At 41.9% G+C, this 17,612-nt stretch overlaps 1 protein-coding gene across 2 annotated transcripts in view; it reads left to right on the forward strand.

Moving 5' to 3' along the window:
- RASGRF2 (Ras protein specific guanine nucleotide releasing factor 2) overlaps positions 1–17,612 on the forward strand; it is a 209,433-nt gene that overhangs the window by 97,476 nt on the left and 94,345 nt on the right. Inside the window, exons 13-17 of one of the 2 annotated variants that reach the window (XM_043547250.1) lie at positions 1,153–1,235; positions 2,907–3,155; positions 3,431–3,822; positions 12,157–12,285; positions 13,621–13,710. In XM_043547250.1, the coding sequence (XP_043403185.1) occupies positions 1,153–1,235; positions 2,907–3,155; positions 3,431–3,822; positions 12,157–12,285; positions 13,621–13,710 (943 nt within the window). The remainder of the gene's footprint in view (positions 1–1,152; positions 1,236–2,906; positions 3,156–3,430; positions 3,823–12,156; positions 12,286–13,620; positions 13,711–17,612) is intronic. The other variant, XM_037903168.2, reaches the window with a different exon arrangement.

Raw genomic sequence — 17,612 nt, forward strand, 5'->3', positions numbered from 1 at the left:
TAGATGAATAAAATTAGAAAGCATCATAAAAACAGGAGGTCCACATGGAGCTTACAGTTAGTAGGCATTGCGAGCCTAATCCAGTGGGAATATGTCCACTGACTTCCATGGACATTTCATCAGGCCCTGTAGTTTCTGTACCCAAACCTTTTAAAGTCTGTGGTGATGGGTAGACTTACAGATCTTATAAGGGACAGGCACTAGCTGCAGACCTTAAAGTCTCTTTAACAAATCTCTACAAAGTTTGTCATTTATCTTTGCTTTAAGGGCACCTCAGAAATTATACTCTGTGGGTGAGATTCTGTGCTGCACCTCTTAGAGGGGGAGCCCAGAGGGAAGTGGGGTTTCCTGGCTTTAAGCCACCTTTGTGTCCTCCTGATCCTGGGCTGCATAATTTAGACAGCCCTGGGGTCTAAATTACAGCAGCAGCCTCTCTGGACTACTATTTGGGTTGCAGCAGTGCCCAGAACTTCTGCAGCGCTATGTGCTACAGCTCCACCCCAGTCATGCCCTTCCTGCCCCCAGCCCCAATCCCAGCACACCCTTTGTGCTAGGACTTGCAAGGGAGTCTTTAGAAGACAGCCATAACAGCTGTCTTTCTTAGTGCCTGCACTGGGGAAATTTGCCCGTGACTGGATCTAGGGCTTTTAGAGCCTATTTACATCATTCTGGCCCTCTTACTGAGCATAAAGGGATCAGAGCGGGGCTGAGGATCTTGTCAGGCATGTCTATAAATTTTTCTCATTTCCTTGCAATACACCTAGGTTTATTGATCTTAAAAATATCACAGGGGATGTTGGAGGTGTTTTAATCTTGTTGAATCAAAGCATTCTTCATTTACGGTTTAAAAACAGTTTTAGCTTATCAAACTGTGTTGACCAGTTCATCAGTTTGTGTACATTGGCATAGAGCCATTGACTTTAATGCATCAATGGTGCAAAGTGAACTTGTCAGGGCAGGCTGAAGAATCTTGTCCATTGTATTTTCTTCTTCATTATTGTTAGCTTTATTTATTTTTTAAAAATCTATTTTAGCTATCTGTTCACACCCTCTGAACACAATGTTTTAGGATTATAGCGATGAAGGAAATGTGAAACTATATTCTTTTTACATTGTTTTCATTTTAATGATTCTTGACTTTCATTTTCACAGTGTATTGACAATATAAGATGCAATGGTTTAATGACCATAGTGTTTGAAGAAAACTCTAAAGTCACTGTGCCACATATGATCAAGTGAGTGCAACACATGTTTTACAGGGGAGTAATGTAGGGTTTTTTTATTATTGAAAGCTTAACATGATGGACAGATTGGAACTTTGAAATGTAACCATTTTGTACAGTTTTGTTGCATGGGATTAATCCTACATCCCAAAATATATACCGATACTATTTAAAAAGCTCATGGTTTTGGGGGGGACCTGACTCATGATTTTTTCAGATTTGGGGTTGACAGTATGGCCTAGTATTCACAAAAGCTCTGACTTTCAAGTATTTCTGTAGTTGTGTGCATTCTTGTTCCTTCAGATGAATAAATGTAAAATTGTTAGCTTTGAAGTATTAACCTACCGGGAATATTTATTCTCTGTGATACTGCTCATGATTTTATTAATTACATTTTAAAAGGTATGCAAAATATAGGCAAGTACAGATAGGTACAATTTATCAAAGTACTTTATCATAGCAGCTACAATTTTTCTTTTCCTTGTTGCGTCCATCTTTGAGATGCCATAAATTTAACTGATCGCATCAAGGTAACATAATTAATTAGAAATACACTTCCCCCTTGTCCCCGGTCCCCCAAACTCTCTCTTTTCATCATTTATTTTTTCCTAGAAATGTCACTTTTATTTGTAGGTAGCAATTTTCAGTACTTGATTTCAAAATCATAACATAGGAGTACCTCTGAGTTCCCTTACTCTTTCACATGTATATTATCTACTTTCATCTACTATAAATGTTAAGAAATAGAACAGAATGTCAGTAGACCTTTGTGACTTTGGTTGCTACTGGGTCATTTCTCCTTCTGGGCCTACATTGTACCAACAGGTCTCTTGGCAGCACCTTATATAAATATTGCTCTCCCATTCTGCACCTTGATGTATCCAAAGAGAGCATGTGATTCTCTCTCTTTGGCACATATCAGGAGGTTCAGTGTTAGGTCTGATACTTTTTCTTTAATGTCTAGAAATAATGGACTTTTTCTTATTTTGATTTTGTTTCATGATTCTGCAATACAAACATTACTATTACCTATTAAGTGTTGACAGTGTGCTCAGCACTTTATGAAAAATAAAGACGTAGTCCCCATCCCAAAGAACTTACATTCTGAGCAAGCCTGATAGGATAATACCAACATACCTGAGATCAATATCATGTTTCAGAGATTTTGTCTCCTCTCTATTTGACTTTGCAAGTGTATTGATTTTTAAAAGTGTGTTATTGTTTCAGATGTCTGCACTTGATGAATCAAACAATTTCTCTGCCACTTCAGTAAGAGCCTAACAAAGAAAAAATGTGTTTTCCACTTCATGCAGGGAGGAAGTTAGGTGGAATATCTTGACTGTGGGTCCTAAGAGAACCAAAAGTGCTGCAGAAAAGATCAGCCAATGTTTTTAAAGGAAATCTCAGTTTAGTCTACTCTTCTCTCCTGCAAATTAATTCTTTTTGTAAAAACTGAACAAAATACAATTTTGCAAAGTTGACTGTGACAAAAAGGTTTCATGGTGTAGAATGAAATTTAATTAAAGCATTTTTAGCTTACATATTTTCCTGTAATGTTAGAAACCCAGAAAATACAGTATAGTTGAATTGAATCTATGGTGATGGGTGCATTAGAAATTATATATTTACAGGACAGTAAAGAATCTACTCTTTTGAAACTTGTTCTTATAATTTATTATGTAGATCTGATGCTCGTCTTCATAGAGATGACATTGATATCTGCTTCAGCAAAACATTAAATTCCTGCAAAGTGCCCCAAATTCGTTATGCAAGTGTGGAACGCCTCTTGGAGAGATTAACAGACTTGCGCTTTCTTAGTATTGATTTTCTTAATACTTTCCTGCATACTTACCGCATATTTACTACTGCAACAGTTGTACTGGAGAAACTCTCAGATATATACAAAAGGCCTTTCACCTCCATTCCAGTCAGGTAAACTCTGTTTCTTCTTCTGTCATGAGATTATTGTTAGAATGGTCCTTTTCCGCCATGTAAATAATCAGAGGTAGGGGAGGATTGGGGGAATGGAACTTTTTTTTTTTTTAAACAATACATGATGTATAAATACATTTTAGTTTTATCCCCTAGCCTTCAGGAGCAAATAATATAAATATGTTGTTCAGACAGAGCACATTTGTGAATGTTTTTCATTAAATCTGTTTGTACTCGCTAACATTAATTTTGCTTTTTGTGCGTCTTACTCATAGGTCTTTGGAATTGTTTTTCGCTACCAGTCAAAACAACAGAGGAGAACACCTGGCTGATGGGAAGTCACCACATCTTTGTCGCAAATTCTCATCTCCTCCCCCACTGTCACTCTCTAGAACTTCCTCACCTGTCAGAACCAGAAAACTCTCATTGACTAATTCACCACTGAACTCAAGAATAGGGGCTTTAGATCTCTCTACTTCCTCTGTTGCCAGCAGTCCTACCTCAACTTACAGCCCGGCCACATCCCCACCACCCACTGCTAGCAAAGTACCACTGGACCTCAGCAAGGGCCCCTCCTCCCCCGAACAAAACCCTGGATCCATAGAAGAGAATTTAGAGAATCCTCGCATTGATCTGTGTAACAAGCTAAGAAGAAGCATTAGAAGAGGTATTATATAACTGCAGTATATTGAGTATTATATTGGAAAATATAGCAGTCACCAATATAAACTGAACACTTGGCAGATGACTGCAACCCAGTATCTGGGCTAAAGTAAATGTTTCCCACTGCTTAGTAAAACAGTTCCTTTTTTCAGTAATCAAGTGCTCATATTCTTATTTTTGTTATAGTAGATGTTTTGTTCAAATTCCCAGTGCTCCACTGTTTTTGCATCTGGTGTCACCAGTAGGAATAGCAATGTGGCAGAATGGAACACATCAACAATGGCCCTTCAAAGAACAGGGAGAAGAGTAAATGGGATTGAGGGGAAAGACTTCAACTATCCTGTGTGCCAAAGGGAACAGAAATTAGTTAATGGAACTTCCCTGGTACCTTCTGGAAATAAATGTGAGATGTGCTCCCTTTGTGATATGACTTGTAAAGTATTCCCTTAAAAAAGAAGGGTTCTGAACAATGTAAAGAACTCATCTGCTTTGACAAGTCTGCATGATAAGGTTAGTTCTGCTCTGAGTGTTTGTGCACATATATTTTCCACTGCAGGCATATGTGCACCTAGTGCACTCAAGTCAGAGACTTTTGCCAGAATTACCACTAGGTGGTGCACATGCTGGCCCCATATGCAGAGCCAAGGGCATAAAGAGGGGCAGAGCCACTGCCTTCTTCTCAGTTTCTTCTTATTGCCTGTGGCGGGAGTGGAAGCTTCGCATAGGTCTTGAGCTTGTGTTAGCCAGCTTTAAGAAAGAGTTTCTCTTATTGTATATAGTTATAGTTCACTTTAATGTTAGTTCTAGTATAACTTAAGAGAGATGAGATAGGTAAGGTGATACTCTTTATTGGACCAACTTCTGTTAGAGGAAGAGACAAGCTTTCTATCTACACAGTTCTTTATGTCTGGCAAAAGAAATCAGAGAGTCTGATCTGAGCACAAGTTGTGACAGATAGTTAAGCTTTAAGGGGTAACACATGCTGTAGGAGATCACTTGAGATAGAGTTGGCAATACAGGTTAGATTGTTATGCAAAAGTGGTTTGAAGTAGGCCACTAAATGTTAGCAGACAGGTATATGTTACAGATGGTTGTAATGAGCCATGAAACCAGTGTTACTCCTTATGCTTTACTATCTGTCCCAACTAGTATTTAGCTCAACCTCTCATTTCTTTCCCCAGTCCTGAAGAAGTATTCAATGTAGTTCAAAAGTCTGGCTCTTCCACCAACAAAAGTTGGTTCAATAAAAAGTATCACCGCACCTATTTTGTTTCTCTCATATCCCGGGACCAACATGGCTACAGCAAGGCTGCCAACTAGTATAGTTTATGCAGTTAGTCAGTTAGCTGTTTCTGGGATTTTTGTCATGCAGAAATCCCCAGAATTTAAACAGTGTACCAGGTGCAGGGTTGTTTTCTTTGTCAGTGGCAGGCACAAAAGTTATCTAATTTGCTTAGGTGAGGGACATGTGAAGGATAAATGTCTTATCTATACCTCATTTCTGATGAGGACAAAGGAAGAGGAATTTCTTAAAAATTCATCTTCTCAGACAGGCAATGTATTCTGGTTCAGAGTCTGAACCTAACCATGAAAGAAAGGAGAGTTCTCCACGAGCAGTGCCCATCCAGCTTCCAAGGCTCCAAAGCTAGATTCAGGTGAGAGATGTCATTCTCTTCCTTTTCTATGGTCTCCTTGAAGTGCTCAAAATCATATGAGACTGATAGACCACTGAAGTCTCACTATTTGTCCCACCAAAAGGCACTAAAAAGTATCCTAGTGCTGAGTCAAGGTCTTGTTGTAAGCACCATCAATCACCGACACTGCTGACTCTGGTGCTTTCATCTTTATTGGCGAGATCTTCAATCCCGGAACCGTTGGGTCCAGTATCAGTTTTGGCAACTGTTCACTCACCTCCACTGTTTGTGCCATCGATGCTGCAGGTGTTTCTCATGACAAAAGATTTGTTGTGTTTTCTGATGGACTCACCTTTGCTACTCCAACTCCAATCAGAGTTGCCTGAACTATGTGGGTACCACCAACTATGGTGCTGGAAACAGAAACATCCATTAATGGTTGGGGGCCCCATCTGGGTCAACTTCAGGCTCCGGCACTTTGTAAACATTAGGAGGTTTCATTCCACATAAATATACGGGAGCTTCAGGCAACTCGGAGAGCATGTGAGATGTTCATTTTCAACATCAGCAACCAGGTGGTTCAAGTACTCACCGTTGCCGACAACACTACCACTTTGTTTTATCTGAACAAGGGGATGCAAGATGGAATCAGTTATTCCAAGAAATGATTCATCTGTGGAACTTCTTCATAAAGAACAATGTCTTGCAAAAGGCATTTCACCTTCCCGGGGGAGGAATGCTATTGCAGATTCACTCAACAGAAACTTTGTAGACCATCATGAGTGGCCAATAAACAAGGACATTCTGCACCAGATCTTTCATCAGTGGGATTATCTAGTAATAGATCTTTTTTCAACTAACTGAACAATAAATGCAGGAAGTTCTGCTGCAGAGCAGATAGCAGCCCTTGTCTTTTGTCAGATGCTTTCCTTTTTCCCTGGTTAAGTCTTCTGCTGAATGCATTTCTTGCCATCCCTCTAAATCTGAGGGTGATCAAGAAGCTAAAAAGAGTCAAGGCAATCGTCATCCTCATAACGCCAGCCAGGCCAAGGCATTGACTCAGTTCGACCTTCCATGACTCTACCTGTGATTGAGGTGACTTATGGCACCCAAACCTACAATCACTTCACCTCACGGCGTGGATGATCTCTGGTTGAGCAGTGGGGAAAAAGTTTGCTTTCAAGATATCCAGGCCATTTTGGTGAGCAGCAGAAAGGACACCAGAGCCACTTATGTAGCACAATGGAGAAATTCTCAGTCTGGGCTGAATCTTATCAGTTGTCACCAAACAGTACAGAAATTAGATTACCTTCTGTATTTGAAATCATCTGGTCTCTCCATCAGTTCTGTGAGGGGCAATTTTGGTTCCATCTCTGTGATATATCCACCACCAGATGTTTTTCCTGGCTTTTCGCATCCTTTGTATCTAGATTTTTAATGGGACTCTTCCACATGTACCCTCCATTGTCTGATCCAGTGTCTTCATGGGACTTGACTATAGTGTCCTCTTTTTAATGGTTTCCCCCTCTGAACCTTTAGCAACAACTGATATAATTGATAATGATGAAAACAGCATTTTTGGCACAGTTGCTTGTATGAAGAGGGTCTTGCAGCTGACCCTCCTTTCATGATATTTTACAAAGACAAGGGCTCCATTTACCCACACCCTAAGTTCATGCCTAAGGTTGTATCTGCATTCCACCTTTGAATCAAGACCATTCATGTTCTGATGTTTTTTCCTTAAACCTCATTCTAGCAAAGCTGAGGAGGTGTTTCATACTTTGAATGTGTGGAGGGCTCTGTCCTTTTACCTGGACTGCACAAAGTAGTTCAGATCATCTCCCAGACTTTTTGTAGGCTTTGCTGAAAGGATTAAAGGACAACCGATGACAGCTCTGCTGAGACTTTCCTCCTTGGCCAGGGCCCGGGCTAGGGCTAGTGAGGGCCAACCTGTGGCCAGGGTCTCCAGGGCTGGGGTTCATTCTTTAATTATATTTTGTTACTAAATCATTGTTAGGAATTATATTAGATCATCATTGTTCAGTTTTCAATTGAAATCTTTGTAGAGCTCTATTTACATGCTTTATAGGCTGGACATTAATATGGATTACATAATATGGAAGATTTGTATCATCACAACATACTCTTAGAATACATAAATATAGTATTTATTATGTACAGTTGGCCAAATTCTTCTCTCTTACATCAGGGTAGCCCCATTGGGATTGCAGAATCTGACACAAAGTGTAGAATGAACTATACACAAAATAGCTGCTGTCCTAGATGGATATAATATATTATTCTTATTATACACTACACATTAAAACAGTAAAGTATGGGTTATTCTTATCTAATGCCAGAAAGTGAGATGTTGCAGAGTGTAGCAGTGTGGCTTCTGATTGCCTGTTGAGCACCCTTTGTGGACAGATGTTGCTGTGCTGCACCCTGCCTATCAGGCTGTCCTGTCTCTTCAGGGGTCCTTCAAAAACTCACAATTCACAAAGCAGTCCAAACAATTCCCAGAAGGGATCCCACTTACTTAGTCCTCAGGTGCCCCAAGCCTAGTTCATTCTTTCCCAATAGTCCAATACAAAGTCTTTCAAAACAAAACACAAACTCATGCAGTTTTCACCCCAATTTCAGCAGGGCACATCCCCCTCCTTCTTGAGAGTTTGTCTTTCAGTCTCTTGCCCTGCTTCTTGTGCGGGAGCTCTCCCAGGTAAGATGACCAGATATCCCAGTTTTATAGGGACAGTCCCAATATTTGGGGCTTTGTCTTATATAGGCGCCTATTACCCCCCACTCCCAATTTTTCACACTTGCTCTCTGGTCACCCTACTCCCAGGCCTCCCTGCCTGGAGAGCTTCCCCCTGCATTGTGCACTTTTCCCCTGCTGACTCAGGGCCCTGCAGGAATATTCTTGTTCCCTGCAGTGTATCTGCAGACTTAGCTTCAGTTTCCTCGTCTTGCCACCTTCCCTACTGCTGCACCTTCCTGCTCTTTTTATTCTGGGATCACTTGATTCTACTCAGATGTGTCTCATCTTGTAATCATGGTTGGCTTAGCCCCAAGCTCTTCAGCCCATGGGGCAAATCAGCCCATTACACAGGAATTCCCCAGCCCATAGGTACTGGGAGTGTTATAGAGGCAGCATATTAACATTTAGAAATGGAGAAAACATCACATAAATACATCATCATTCCGAGAGCCAGAACCAAGCTGGAGAGGACCCTGAAGGATGCCATCTGCTGCCAATACATGGAAAACCTGAAACAGAAGCTGGACCAGGGCAGACCTTTGAGATTATGTGCAAATGGGACGCCAGCAACCACTTCCTCCCTGGGGGCAGCTTCACCCGATTTGCCAACTGGAGGTTCATCCACTGGGCCCGGCTCAACTGCGTCCCACTGTAACGAAGCCATCCGCCACGGGAATCAGGACAAGTGATGCAGGAAGTATGCCAACGAGACACTACCCCATGTCTTGAGTAGCTGCAAGCCCCATTCCAGAGCCTGTCAGCTGCGACACAATGCCATCCAAGATCACCTTGTCAGAGCCATCCTGCCACCTGTGAGGAAGGTAGTCGTGAACTCCTCCATCCCTGGAACCAACAGCCAATTGCAACCAGACATTGTCATCACCAACGAGAACCAGAAGAAGATCATCATGGTGGACATCACGGTGCCCTTCGAAAACAGGACCCTGGCTTTCCACAATGCCCAGTCTTGAAAGGTGGAGAAATACACCCCTCTAGCTGACACCCTGAGAACTAGGGGCTATGAGGTCCAAACTCATGTGCTGATCGTCAGAGCCCTGGGTGTATGGGACCACAGAAATAAGCGAGTGCTGAGAGAATGTGGAGTCGGTTAATGCTATGCTCGGCTGATGTGGCAACTCATGGTGTCAGACACCGTCAGGTGGTCAAGGGACATCTACATAGAACACATCACCGGACATTGGCAATACCAGGAGGGATGAGGTGGAGTGCCGATGAGAAGTGCAGTTGGGAAAGTAACTCAAATACTTTCCTGATGGACTGTTTTTTCCCCTAAATGGACAACCTATCTTAAATTCTCAATTACTGAGGGACAATCTTCACTCACTGATATATTTTGCTTTCCGCCACCAACTCTCTGTATAAAGTTTTTCATGAATAATGTATCTGAATGCATCTAATGTACCTAAATATTGAAACTGTATTCTTAAATTTATTCACCTAAATTTGGGTTATTGCTGATTATGCACTATATGTATCTTATGACTTTAAAAACAAACTTTGTATTTGTGGATAATCTTAGCACGATACCCAAATGTACAGACACTCTTTTCTCAACCTATGTATTACATCATATTTTTAACATTAGCTTTAATAAAAATTTAAATCTATTACATTGCTGTTTTTCCAGTGCTTGTAACACCTATGGATTTGGGAGCCAGACAACTGAAGGACTTGCACTGGGAGATTTTGGAGGAAACTGTATCTAGCACTCTTCACCAGAGAGAGAGTCATTTTGTCATAGGTCTGTAAAGTGTAAGGAAAGGGAATTAAAAAACCCACCCCTAGGGCTTGGCTACACTTGCGAGTTAGAGCGCATTAAAGCAGCCCCGAGTGCTCTAGCTCACTACGCATCCACTCTGGCAAGGCATGTAGAGTGCTCTGACTCCACGGCGAGAGCGTTCCTGGTACGCCACCTTGGCAAGAAGATTAACACTTGGTGCGCCTTGTCTGAAACGCCCGGGTGTCAGAGTGAATGAGGTGTTGCATTACTGCGCTCTGATCAGCCTCCAGAAACGTCCCATAATCCCCTTAAGTCAAGTGGCCACTCTTGTCATTGTTTTGGAATTGCTGAAGGAATGCGGATATGCCCTTTGAAAGATCCGTTTCTGACAGCTGGCATGCTTATCTGCCCGAGACAAAGCAAACCATTACTGTGGAATGCTGTGTGAGAGAGAGAGGCGGGGGGTCGGGGAGGGGTCTGCTGCTGTCTGAACTTACAAGACAGCATGCTAACATGCTCTCAGTCCCCCCAAAACCCACTCTCTCTCCCCCCATGTACACACAACACACTCCCTGTCACACTCCACCCATCCCCGCCATTTGAAAAGCACATTGCAGCCACTTGCATGCTGGGATAGCTACCACAATGCACTGTTCTCTGTGGCCACTGCAAGAGCTGCTAATGTGGCCAAGCCAGTGCACTTGCAGCTGTCAGTGTGGACAGACTGCAGCGCTTTCCCTACTGCACTCTACGAAGGCTGGTTTAACTCAAACTGCTCTAAATCTGCAAGTGTAGCCATGCCCTTAGGGTGGTGACAGTGATAGGAATACAGAGTACTAACCTGTTATTTCCTTAACATAAGTTTTCTGCATAAGAAAGAGACCGTTAACAAGTGATAAGTAGTTATCTAGGATCAATTGGCTTCATTACTCATCTTCTCCTAAGATTCCAAAGAGGCAGACTTAATATGAATCCAATTTGGCTGTACAAATTCAATTTCCAAGTCAATGCTGTTTTTTATTTCTTCTTGAGTATGGCCCATTTATCATCTAAAGAGAAATTTTCTCCACGTTCCAAATGCTTTTTCTGCACATCTGCCTACTGGTGTAGACAATTTCATTTTAAAACTTAGAGTACAGTGCTTGTGTTGTAAGAGTTGCAGTTCCAAGTCTATTGTAGAATCCAATAGAGAAGCATTATGTGTAGATATATGTGTAGATATTTTTTATTTTTCATGTGGACACACGTCATTCTGCCAGCTTACCATATGGACATTAATTTACTCAATGGAGTAATGAGCTCTGCAGTGCTGTTCAGTTCCGTATTAATAGGCAGTTTTGTGATTATATATAATGACTTACTAATGATTTTTTCTCACACTTGATATGTGAATCCTATGATTAAACTATCCATATCATGCTTATGTTCCCCTGGATAGTCTGCTTAAGGACATGCAAAATCATGACAGGGCTATTTTTAAAAATGACACTTTAGCACTTGATGGTTTTCATTAAATTTTTATTTATGGACTTTGTTACAGTTCTGTCATTGGTACCTGTGAAGTTGTCTGGTATTTTCCGAGTCCTTTACCTCTATCCAGAGGAATATTGTTGCTGAGCCTTCTTAAAGAAGTTGCACTGTCAGCTTACAGAAGGAATACCATAAAGCAAAATATATAACAGACTAAATTTTAACTTTCATACTTGTTAAATGGGGCTTAAATAGGTTTAAATTGTAAATATTGGTATAATGTACTTTTTTTTTAATGGACCTGATCTTACTACGTTCATTGAAAGAAAATATATAATGACTTCACAGAGGGAAAGCATCGGGCTCTATGTGTATATTATTATGATTACAGTATATCTTTATATGTTTGATCCATTATAACCTTGCTATTCTCTGTGCTTTTCATAAACTGTGAGTGTGGAGACACAAGCTTCTTCAGTATTTCTTGTAGACCCACATTCCAACCATCTCTCAGAAATGAGCCAATTTATGTACAAACTGTGTGCTTAAAAGAACCTTTTTGACTGAAAAATTGAAGGAAATGGCTTCATATCTTAAAGCTGTTTCACTGTTGTTTAGATCTCTTGATATTTGAAAATAATGTTTACACATTTAATGGGCTGTAAATTATGGAAATAATGGTGACCACTGTCCTAACAGAGTGACCTTTGTACTAACATTCATGGTGTTTTAAAGCAGCAGTTCTAGAATCTGTGTCAGTGGACAGGACAATTCCTGAAAGCACCTCAACTGTCGAGACACCTGAGCTTTCCCCATGTCGATCCCCCTCAACTCCACGACATCTCCGCTACCGTCAGCCAGGAGGTAAGAAACATTGCTTTGGAAGGAGACTAAGTTATATATTTCCAATTCTTTTTTAATTTCCTGCAAAGATTATTTTCTAAATAATGTGGTTAGTTTGTGTCTCTGCTTATTTCTCAGATGTAAAAAAGCCAGCAAAATGTGAATAACAGTATTCTAGTTAATTGGCATATTAATAACAAGAGAATGAAAAGCATACTGGGAGTTAGGAAGTGCTGAAATGATCTGTAATATCTGGAACAGGATGTACCTTAGTTCAGGAATAATATTGACTCAATCCTATTCTTACATGAATTAACAAGACCTTAACAGATTTGCAGGAGCTATTATGGGGGCACAGTTTGGGTACCATATGTGATGATTAGATGCACAACTCCCATTATTGTTAATGGGAAACGACTGTGTCTGTTCCTCCATGTGTGACATGGAACATTTACAGATGGTATCAGATTATTCATTCCAGTATTGAGTAAATCACTCAACTGAAGAGAAAAAGCAAGAGGTGGATCTTCTAATAGCTCTCACATGGCTCTTCGAATTACTAACAGAACTACTTGCTGCATCCATAAATATTTAGAATGTTGCCCTTTCTTGAAATCTAGATTGTAAGCCAACTATTTCATGTTTGGGAGAAAAAAACCCCCACAAATATAATCCTCCCCAGTAATCACTAATAATTTATGAAAACATTTCATAGTAATTTTAAGCCAACACCAAACTTTACTTATTGGCATAGTTTATGGTTGTGTGTCAGAATTTTTGGTTTGAAAACTCTGGAAATGCAAAGCAAAACCATTTGAATGGAAATCAGAGGAGATGTTCTCAAAATTTCTTCCAAAGTGATACCAGTAAGTTTTGCAAAGCTCTGCTAATTTTAGGTCACAACCAGGGGGAAATCTTAAATCTTGTTCAAAATAATATCCATTTTTACTTTGCTGGGGCTGACTATTGAAAATGATGCAATTGAGAAGTAAATTAACCATACCTCGATTACTTTAGCACCATTATTTTTAAGCAGTTGTATCATAACTTTCATTTTTGTTTCGTTAATCTTTTTTCTTCACATTGGCACCATCATGCACTTTGTTAAACAGCATTATTTATTATTGTGATCTGGTGATAAAAATCAAATGACAAATATATTTTAAACATTTTTGCCTCTAATACAGAATCCGTTTTCGTTGAGAACATAAAATATGCACACTTACATAAAGTATTGTATATTCCCTCTTTACCCTGTGAGCTGGGGGAGTGGAGAATATGAAAATTGATATGCTTTAAAAAAAAAGTTAAAACCAAATACAAGTTGTTGACCTTTATTTGTCTGTTCCTTTTCAGCACAGACTGCTGACAACAGCCACTGTTCTGTTTCTCCTGCTTCTGCATTTGCTATTGCTACAGCTGCAGCAGGGCATGGGAGTCCACCAGGTGAGAACAATTTAATGCAAGAAAAATGTAGATGGGTCTCAACAGGTAAAGCTGTCCTACAAGCATGTTCATCCCAGTTTTAAATAGTCACTGGTTTGTTCCTTTAATCTCCTGGGTATAATCAGGCTTCCATTCTGAATGGAGATTCCATTGGGATCTATAGATGATCAGGACATACTTAGATACACTTGACAGTACTGAAGAAGGTGGATGGAACAGGTCTACTTTTCCATCTCTGTAGATCTGTAGGTCTGTAGATTCCTCAAGAAGGACTCTGTGGTCTAGTGATTAGATGAGATATTGTAATTCAGAACTCCTAGGTTCTATTCCTAAATTCACTGTTGTCTTACTCTGTGTCCTTGGGCATGTCACTTAACTTCTATGAACTAAATTTTACACTTCATAATGTTAGCGTAAATCCAGAGTAGCGCCACTGAAATCAATGCAGTTACTCTGGATATACGCTGGTGTAACCAAGAGTGAGTTTGTCTCAGTGTTGTGGTTTATCCAGCTGTAAAGTAATATCTGCTTCCTTTGCAGAGTGGTGACATATACTGTTTGTAAACCACTTTGAAATCCTGGGCTTAAAAGCAATACTACAAAGCACATTGAAATCAGTGACATTGTTTCCACTGATTGCAGTAAGCTTTTGATCAGGTATTAACGTGTAAAGTTGTGATGGTTTGTTTGATCGGAATTATTTGTTCAAAGTCCTCACACACTGAAGACAGAACACACTTCACACTAAATTAATTTCTGTGATGAACATTGATTGGCCTCTCTACATTATCACCATGTAGTCTCCTTTTGTGATTTTGGAAGACCATAATCTGGCTATATTCAGTTTCATGATCATTATGAGCCTGACATTGAGAGATGCTGGACACCAGCAAGTTCTTTGGAAATACAAGTGTTCTCTGCCTCTCAGAACCAGATCCTACATTTGTGCTGGTCAAGGGAACATACTTTTAAAAAAAAATTAATCCCAACATGTAGAAAAATTGTTCTTAAAATACAAATATATCACACTAAAAATAATTATCGCTAAAGCTCCCAATACAGCCAATTGATTTGAAACAAATATAGGGTTGTTAGTTTTGGCTCTGCATTATAAAAGCACATAAAGAAAAATATAAGAGAGTAAAATGTAAAAGCATACAATAAAATATGGGCATTTCAGATTATTCAGACTCTGTATATTGGAAAGAAGAAAATACATTGCTTGTGTTAATCTAATTAAATACTATTTTGTGGTGTTTACTTTGGTTCCTAAAAGAGGACCAGTTGTTTTCTCTTTTAAAGAAGAGGTAATGCAGCAAAACTGACAAGAAAAGAGTGAATCAGGAAATCTGTAGAGAAAGAGCAGGAAATTGAAGGTTTCTGTCAGGAGGTTGTGACAGATTTATGTTACCAACCTGCCTGGGGCGTCAGGTGATCAGGCTGGGGCCACAGGATCATTAAGGGAGGAGATGACAGAACACACCAAGTGTCTAAGTTTTAAAGCTTTATTGATAAAATAATAAAATAACAGCGGAGAGTGCTCCCTATGTCACTCAGAGGAAGGAAGAAAGCGTTAGTGTCCCAAGCCCTAACCCAAGTTCATACTCACACACTCACTACCCGAGGCTGGCCAGGCCTGGGTGTAACGTAAGAAGAAGAGGGGGAAGGGTGGATGGGAGTTCTGTCCTGTGCGCACAGGTCATCCAGGGTTTGCTGCCAATCTCCGAATTGCTCCAGCTCTCAGGAGGGTTTTAAGTCCTGGGCTCCTTTGGGGGTGTTCCATTCCACGACCTCTGTTCCTGGTGCTCTTTGTGCCAGTCCAAACCGGCTTTCTGTGATCTTCTTCACTTTCCCAAGACACAAGGGCTCCAGGGACACGAAGCTCTGCTCCCCCCCTCATCATCTTACCTGTGTTTTCCATGGCTGGCTGTGGCTGTGGCTGTGTGAGAGATAAACTCCTCATCTAGCGCTGTGACCTCGGACTGGGGCCAGCATCTTATCGTTGGACTGAGCTTGCTAGCTGCAGTGTTGAGTTAGCCTGTTCTCTGCTCTCTTTCTCCTTCCCCCTTTGGCCTCTTGCAGCCTGCAAAAGAATCTTCCACTCCCCACTCACACCTTTGACCCTCCCCAAAATGCTTTGCGATGCTTGCAACAGCATTAGCAACATGCAGTCCTGGTCTGCCTTCCCCAGGGGAACCTCTGAGGTTGTGACAAGGTGAACAAGTACATTAGACTTCCAGCATGGCTACACTTGCGAGTTAGAGTGCATTAAAACAGCCCGGTGCGCTCTAACTCATGACGCATCCACACTGGCAAGGCACGGAGCACGCTCTGACTCTGTGGCTAGAGCGCTCCTGCTACTTCAGCTTGGCGAGTGGAATAACATTTGATGAGCCCCTGCTGGAGCTCCACGGTGCCAGTGTGGATGCCCTGGTCTGTTAATGTGCTCTGATCGGCCTCCAGAAGTGTCCCACAGTGCCTGTTCTAGCCACTCTGGTCATCACTTTGAACTCTACTGCCCTGCCCTCAGGTGACCAACCATCAGACCTGCCCTTTAAATTCTCTGGGAATTTTGAAAATCCCCTTCCTGTTTGCTCAGCCAGGCGTGGAGTGCTCTCAGCGAATCTTTCCAGGTGACCATGCCTCCACACGCCAAGCAATGGCGAGGTGCTGGACCTCATTAGTGTCTGGGGGGAGGAAGCTGTCCAGTCCCAGCTGCGCTCCAGCCATAGGAATTATGATACCTTCGGGCAGATATCAAGGGACATGATGGAAAGGGGCCATGACCGGGATGCTCTGCAGTGCAGGGTTAAAGTGAAGGAGCTGCGGAATGCCTACTGAAAAGCCCACGAGGCAAACAGCCGCTCCGGTGCTTCCCCCGCGACCAGCCGTTTTTACAAAGAGCTGGACGCGATACTTGGGGGCTACCCCACCTCCACTCTGAGTACCACCATGGACACTTCAGAGCACAGTCCAACAAGGCAGGAGGAGGAGGAGGAGGAGAAGCAAAGTGGGACCAAGGGTGCTGAGGAGGAGGAATACACACCGGCATCCCTAGATGCATGCAGCCAGGAGCTGTTCTCAAGCCACGAGGAAGGTAGCCAGTTGCCGCGGACGGTGCTTGGGGAAGGACAAACACCAGAAGAGGTTCCCGGTAAGCGGCTTGTATTTTAGGAAGTAAGTTATTCGGTGCAGGCTCTTGGGGCAAGGAGGGTTAGGGCTGCATGCATGCCTAGATGTGGAATAGGGCGTTGATGTGCTCTCTCACATCGTGGTAATCGGCCTCAGTGATCTCTTCAAAGTTCTCATCCAATGTGCTTGCGCAGGTTTCATGGGAGAGCCACTGTGTTCCTTGTCCCAGGCAGGCTAACATGTCCGCGCCACTGTGCCGTGAGGGGTGGGGGGACCATTGCTGCACACAGGCAAGCTGCATATGGGCCAGGGCGGAAGCCGCATTGTAGTAGAAGACCCTCCTTTGCTTCCCAGGTCACCCTCAGCAGCGAGATATCTTCCAGGATGAACTCCTGTGGAAAATATGGGGACAGTGTTCAGTATAGGAGCCCCCTGAAGCTGTTGGCTCTCCCCAAGGCACAGAAACCCAGAGGACAGAACAGCCATGAAAGAATCAGTCCCCCTTGACCCTGTGCTTACTCACCATTTTGGGGCTCCCATGGGTTATGTGCGCTTGCTTTGGGACCGGCAAATTATGCTATTGTGTAGACTATGCTTGCCCTTAAGTACAGGGGAGTCATTGCTTTGTCTGGTGTGAACAATGCTGCCTCTGTTCAGTGTTGCATTTTGCCTTTACAGATGCAACCTTGAGATCTCAGCTGTCCACGTTATCACCGTCCGAGAGGCTGCAAAGAATCAGGAAGAGGCCACGTAGAAGCAAAGAGGACATG

This window comes from Chelonia mydas, chromosome 5 (genome assembly GCF_015237465.2).
Source record: "Chelonia mydas isolate rCheMyd1 chromosome 5, rCheMyd1.pri.v2, whole genome shotgun sequence".
NCBI classification, from domain to species: domain Eukaryota; kingdom Metazoa; phylum Chordata; order Testudines; family Cheloniidae; genus Chelonia; species Chelonia mydas.